We start from the raw sequence: 7,097 nt of genomic DNA, 5'->3' as shown, positions 1-7,097 counted from the left end.
TCAGATAAAATGTAAGTAAGTAAGTAAGTAATTTGTATTTATAGAGCGCTTTTCCAGACCAGGGTCACAAAGCGCTTAAACAATCAAAACAATACTCAATAAAATATATATTTAAAAGGTCAAGATAAAACAGATAAAGACACAGGAGTTCCAAAAAATCAAGGAAAAGCCTGGACAAATAAAAATGTTTTCCGATATTTGTTGAAGGAGTCATTAGATCCATTAAGCGCAAAGAGAGGAAGATCGTTCCAAAGCTTAGGTGTAAGTGTGATTTAGTCGTTGGTAAATTTTGTTCATCTTCGATCATGTAAACACTGAATTTCCAGATTTTGTCATCCTGTACCTTTGTTCCTCAAATCTCTTACTTTCACTTTCATTGAAAACAAGAGAAAAAAAAAAGATCTAATTTCAGTTCACTTATTATTTTAATTGTTTTTATTCATTTTACTGTTAACTTATAAATAATATAATATTTTGTAACATGATAAACTGGACATTTTTGTCTCATCTGGGAAAAGTAGGTCTTGAATATTGAGGATTCGTAAACCAACCAGAAAGTTATGAATGAATTCTTTTTTTTATTATACTATTATTTTTAATGATTGGAACCTTTTTAATGGAGTATATCAGTTGAATGTTGCCATGAGTGCAACATGAAATGAAAAGAAGGTTTTATTGTGTGACCAAGATTGCTAAATCAGAAGTGCATGATGGGAAGGAACACTGAGTCATCATTTCAAGAATCTGTGAGATAAGAGAGCCTCAGAAGAAATGTTGGCGAGAGGTCATGGAAGACGAGCGAATGAAGACCTCCGCCTGACATGTCGACATGTTCGTCTGTTGGTGGGTGTCAACGGGAACAGACAGTGAAATAGAAAAAAGGGAATTATATTTAGCCAGCATGTATGGAGCACACTAATCAACTCACCTGACACGGCTGCCAAATGTCAGCCACGTCACCTCCACATTCCCAGCAGGAAGACTTGAGGAAACGTCCACCTTAACCTTCTCCGGTTTCCTGCGGGGATCTAAATACATGTCTTAGCATGATGTAGTGTTTTACTTATGGACGCTTGACTGCGCTCACAAATGGATTCATGGTCACGTCACTTTTGGAAATATATTCTTCTCACACAAATGTCTTGTTTGCTGCCAAACCCATTGACCACACAGGTTTCAATCAATGGGATTTTTAAGGAATTCCCAGCAGGACAATATAAAGTGTTTCAATTTTCATATAAATTGATTTAAGGGGGAAACAAAACACATTTAGATCTCATGGATGCCAAAAATCTTTATAAACATTGAAAAAATATTCTAAATTTTATCTTTATGGTGTTTCTGTGGATATATATCCGAATAGAAAATTCATTTTAAATAAAGAGGCTCAAACTTAACATTGTAAGTAAGTAATTTTTATTTGAATAGCGCTTTTCTAGACCAGGGTCACAAAGCGCTTAAACAATCAAAACAATATTCAATAAAGTATATACTTTAAAGGGCAAGATAAAACTATTTGTCTGAACATATCTAAAATAAAAAAGAAAAGATTAATTTGTTTGTTTTTTGAAGAATGTTATGTATAACTCAATACATTCATTTTATGTGTCAGTTCTTTAGATATGTTTTAATTTAAAAATAATGCAGTCATCTTTTCAAACTGTAGGTTCATAGTAATGAGTAGCAAAGTAAAGTGATTTAAACCGAGTCAAGAAGAAACCCTGTCACAAGTAAAGGATCTACTTGTTTTTAATGTGAACAGACGTTTAAAAATGTGCCGCCATCCAGTGAAATGTCATTACATCGTGTGACACTAAAGCAATACTAGGCTATTTTTTTTACCTCGATCTACATCCCTGAAAGACTATAGTAGAAGAGTGTATGCATTTTCCATGATCATTTAGGACTGAAATTGACTCAACGACCAATGACTTTGTCTTTTCTTTCTTTTATTTTGAAATTCATCAAAACCTGATAAAAAAAATACAAATTCATTCAGAATGACGCTCTTCTTCCTCCTCCAAAACTCAACTGTTGTTGCGATCACCTCCACCTGCTGCCTTCAGGCTGAGAGACACACCCAGCCCTGAGGCCACGCCCCCTCTACCTGAGTAGGGGCTCAACAACAATCACAGTTATTGATAACAAAAAGGAAATAGTGATGACTGTGATTTACAAGTGCTTAAATTATTCTATTCATTATTTTTCAGGTATTTTACTTTAGTTATGACTTGATCTACAATTATACAATTTTTATTGACAATAATTGCTATTTTTCTATATTTTATTTATCTTTAATTGTATCTTTTTTTTTATCTGATTTGACAAAAATAATTGATAAATGGTTCACTTTTGAAGGGCGAAATGAATGATAAAAAATAAATAGTAAATAAAAGTGTAAGCTTCTACATGATCCGTCTGATGAGTTTTCCATTCACCTCTCAGGGGCCACATAACAAGGGCCATGTCTGGCTTTACGTGTCAACAAGTTCACAGGTAGGTACACCATAATTACATGATTGTTGAAAGTGAAAGTGTACTTTTTTTGTGCTAATTCTGCAGAAACAAACCCTTTTTTCAGAATAACTCCAGCCAACACTTCCTTAAAAGTCTGGATTTTTAGAATGGCTGAATATAGACGAGAATTCCCCTTTTGAAATAAAACATCAGCAAAATTAAAAAATGTTTTTTATTGAGCTTTTACAGAACAGAAATGTATGAATACATTTACATTATAAACACGCTTGTTTTACTTTATTCATCCTCAAAGGTTCGGTTAAAAACTCTCCAGCGTTAAACACGTGATTTGAAGCCTTGCATGGTATTTACAGTCTGTGATGTCTTGATCGGTAACATTTCAGTTAAGAAAGTCGTTTGAAGTTCATCAAAATTGTATTCGTTGAAAAGCTCACACACTGGTAGATGCAATGACTGCATTTTAACTGAGGAATTGACTCATAAAAAACATTTTTTTTTATGTCAAATCATCAAAAACTGACTTTGACTGACTGACTTTGCACTAACCTGCCTAAGCATTTTTTCTATGTACAGCTTTAGCTCCACTTCTCCTCTAATGCTCGATGAAAAACAAATAAAAAACAAACAAAAAAGACAACAACCGTCTAAACATATGTCTTCCTCTCTGAATGTGTCTTCCCCAACACCTCGTCGCTGAACTGGTAGGTGAGCTTCTTCTTGATCTTCTTCACCTCGCCGGTTTTACCGTAGTTGCGCAGAGCTCGGGCCATCTTCTGGTAGGTCATCTTCTTGCGGTTGCCCTTCTGGATCCCCCAGCGGTGAGCGAGAGTTTCCTTGTGTTTGGAGGAAAACTGGAAAGACCCTTTGTCTCGGTCCACCCACCAGATACTGTCCTTCATCTCACCGTTCCTCAACAGGTCCAGGAGGAACTGGTACAGACGGATCTTCTTCTTGTTGCCTTCAGGAAACACAACAGTGGCATTGTTATATATTTTAAGGTTTGTGATTTATTTACAATAATTAAAACCCCAAAAAAGCCCTGTAAACACTATACATTTTACTCAGTGGAAAATGTTAAATATTAAGATTCTAATTGTCCACTAAAGGAGCCTTTGATTTTGCCACTGTCAGCTCATTGATTTGTTTTTTATTTTGTAGTTCATTTGTTTGTTTTATTTTTTTTTACAGTTATGTGTATGACTGTGTATTTTATCAGGGTTTTTATTTTCCATTCACTTGTATGGCTACTAACCGCTGCCTACTTACTCAATCACCTTTAGTAAGAAATAAAAAAAATGAACTCTCCTCTATTTTACACAGAAAACAATGAACTGAAAAAAACAGACTCTCATGTGACTGCGGTGACAAATGTGATGTAAGTTTTCTTCGGAAAAATCAAGATATCATCAGCTAGTGGTTAAAGGGAGGGTTAAAGGTCATTTTCAAAACAATGTGAGCAAATTACACTTTGAATACGAAAAGGTTCAAAAGGAAGCTGTAGCAAGGATTTTAACCCCTTGTGTTATCTCAAGGTCAAAGGTGACCGGAAGGCCTGAAAACAAATGTGTTTGTGGTATCCCTTATGTTATCTCTTAGTCAAGGTGAGTCAACAACCTCCCTGGCTCCGGGCCTTCGGGTCACCATCGAAAAAGCGCTATATAAATAAATATTACTTACTTACTTACTTACCATGACCCTGAGATAACACAAGGATTAAGCAATGCCTTTAGGTTTTAGTTGATTTTTTAATCATGGAAGTTATTTAATTGTTTCATTATTATACTTTTTAATTAATGTATATATTTTTATTTCACCTACAATATTGTTTATTTTCATATTTTACTGCATTTATATGTATGTATTTCTCAAAAGGTCATGTGAGATGAGCAACTTGGAATGTATTGCCTCAGTGTTACTGCTGTTATTCTGAAATGCACGTTGAGATCAGTACCACAGATTGTGGCTGAAATGTATACAATTTAAAATTTAAGCTTAAGCTTTCTATATTTAGATAAAACTTAAGTCAGTAAAGACACAGAAATTAAACCAAAAATCAAAAAGTGACTTATTTTACCTGTAGTATAATACAAAAAATGTGTATATTGTTTTATATTTATTTTAGGAAAATAAAATATGAAGAAATTTTTACCTATATGCTTCAACTCTGAACTGATGAAGCTCATAACAAAACACAACTTATCTCTACTTTTGGTGTTTTTTTAAATTTAATGTTCAAGCTACTTGGGGGAGGAAACTGGGACACCCTGGAAAGCTGCATTATCACATATTGTTGACTATGAGAGGCGATCTGAGTGCACAGGGAGGACAGGTTTCTCACCCAGGTCTCCTGATGTCACATAGTGGGCTCTGTCTCTCAAGCACTCCTCGTCAGAAACCTCGAACAAAGGGCTTCGAGCTCCATGTTCCTCGTCGTCGGAGCTTCGCTGCGACATGTGAGCTTGATACAAGGCTCGAGGGAGGAAAGTCACCTGCAACAGATGAGACTGTTGGGAACATGTTTTAAACATCTTTATGAAAAACATGGCAAAATGTCCTTAATAATGGCACTTTTTATACAATACCAGCCTTTTGTCAACATAAAAGTTCACTTCCTGATTTAAATCGTCTTTATATTCCAAAATTCTACCAGGAAATGAAACCATTGCAGCGACCTTTCAAGATACGTGTGTGTTTCAGAGGAATTAGTTGAAACTAACTAAGATTAAAGCTGCAATATTTATTAAACAATCTTTGAAGTTCATGTTTAAGTTTGACTTAATATGTATTGACTAGTCATATTTGACTGCGGCCTTATATGTTTTTGATCCATTATAATGACGTTTCTTTGGTGAAACCTCGGATGAAGGTTTACCTGTGGTTGTAATATGTGAGCGTGCGCCCCAAGGGTCGGGTCCAGGAGGTTGTCGGTGTCGTATCGGATGTTGTCATTGCGGATGAGGCCGGGCGGGTGCAGGGACTGGACGCTCTGGAGCTCCGTGAAGTTGGCCTCCTGCAGGTTTTCAAACTCCCCCGGGTGGACGTGGGGGTGAGCGTGGTAGTCCCATGCATCTGAGGAAACATTTTGTTTATGTCACTTCCTGTGTGATGTGTGTGTGTGTGTGTGTTGTCAAAATGAGTTTGTCATTCAACGTCTTTGTCACAATCAAAATCCTGCCTTTTAATTAGTTTTATAAGAGACTTCAGTATATGACGTTTGTGATTTTAAGACATTTACAGTTTCTCTAAGTGACTTCTCAAGCAATGACTGAAACCGAAAGCTTGTATTTTCCATTCAAGGCTGTTTTAATGGAATATGCAAACCATGTCTTTACGTTGATAAAGTAAACCCCCTTGTTAAAGAATCAATAAATCCTCTTGGGGCGAAAGTCGTTCTACGTATTCACAGTGGCTGAAAGAAATAGCATCTGTTTCCTGTGTTGTATTCACCCGAATGTGGTGCGTTCCAGCTGCATTTTAGCTTTTTATATCAATCGCACAGACATGAAACCACACTCAGACTTGTTAGAGATGAAATTAAGGATGAAGCGACTTCATAAAAAGACACATTGTTGTTGAATATTCTTGAATATATAGAACTCACCTGGTGGAATGTCTGTCTCTAGCATGTAAGAACTGTAATATTCATGTCTGTAGATCTCCGGGTCGTAGATTTCTTCTGGGTGCTGCAAGTGATGACAAATATTTCAATTATTTTTTAAAGTTTTCAAAAAAAGAACTCCTTTAAAATTAAAATGAATCCAACGATTATTCTACAACATTCAAGTAGGATTGTTTTTAACTTGTTATTCTTATTGTTTGTCACACATGAAAAGTAAAGTTTTCAAAATATTTCATGAAAAACATCAGGTTTTAAAAAGAGTTAAAAGACAAGATAATACTCACAGACGGTATGAGGTAACTCTCCATTCTGGGGGGATAAAACATGGAGGAATCCTTCGCTGATAAACCGACTCCAGACAGCTTGGCAGGTGATGTGCGCTCTTAAAACTTTCAAAACCTTTGCGGCACCATTGCACAATATTTCCAAATTTCCTCTCACTCAACCAAAAAGAAAACAACCCAAAAAAAAAACTTTTCACACTTTTCAAACACGGTGAAGAGTAAAAAAAGAACGAGGGCCACGTTGATGCCAGTAAGTCAAAAGGAACTTGGGTTGAGTCTGTGTTCGTGGGTGGGAGCAGCAGAGTGTGTCCGCTGAAAGGTCCCCGGCCATTGACGCGAAACGTCACATCGATCAGGCCTTTATATTGTCGCCGCCCTTCACAGCCAATCAACAGTTGATCTGAAGGACTGGGTCCCTCTCAATATTACCTTGTGATTTTTTTTACAATGTGAGGTTGAATTTTAGAATATATTGAACATATTTTTGTTTCATTTTATTCAGATTTCTGTTCGTTTTAAACCCCAGTGAGATGAGCTGCATCTCCACACAGTAACAGATGTGATACAACAACTTTTTCAACAGAGTATTAAAGTGGATTTATCAACAGAGTTTGGATGTTTACTTCACAACGACGCGTCTTCTGTCAAAAGAACTTTGATCCACATGATCGGAGAATAAACTCATAAAGTTTTTAATTAATTTTGTTTTGTCATGA

At 36.0% G+C, this 7,097-nt stretch overlaps 1 protein-coding gene across 2 annotated transcripts; it reads right to left on the bottom strand.

The window, feature by feature from the left end:
- Positions 1-2,675: 2,675 nt before the first annotated feature.
- spi1b (Spi-1 proto-oncogene b) lies at positions 2,676-6,702 on the bottom strand. 2 transcript variants are annotated; one of them, XM_087794544.1, is made up of 5 exons: positions 6,382-6,702; positions 6,080-6,161; positions 5,351-5,547; positions 4,817-4,982; positions 2,676-3,436 (listed from the first exon to the last, which is right to left on the bottom strand). In XM_087794544.1, exons 1-5 carry the CDS (start codon positions 6,421-6,423, stop codon positions 3,123-3,125), a joined length of 801 nt encoding a protein of 266 aa, XP_087650670.1. In that variant the 5' UTR covers positions 6,424-6,702; the 3' UTR covers positions 2,676-3,122. The 2 variants fall into 2 exon arrangements, with proteins under 2 accessions (XP_087650670.1, XP_087650671.1); XM_087794545.1 differs by having other exon boundaries at positions 4,817-4,967.
- Between the last annotated feature and the right edge of the window lie 395 nt (positions 6,703-7,097).

Source organism: Callionymus lyra, chromosome 6 (assembly GCF_982586985.1).
Source record: "Callionymus lyra chromosome 6, fCalLyr1.hap1.1, whole genome shotgun sequence".
NCBI lineage: Eukaryota > Metazoa > Chordata > Actinopteri > Syngnathiformes > Callionymidae > Callionymus > Callionymus lyra.
Note: the sequence above shows the minus strand (reverse complement) of the source record. Positions and strands in the feature narration are given on the sequence as shown.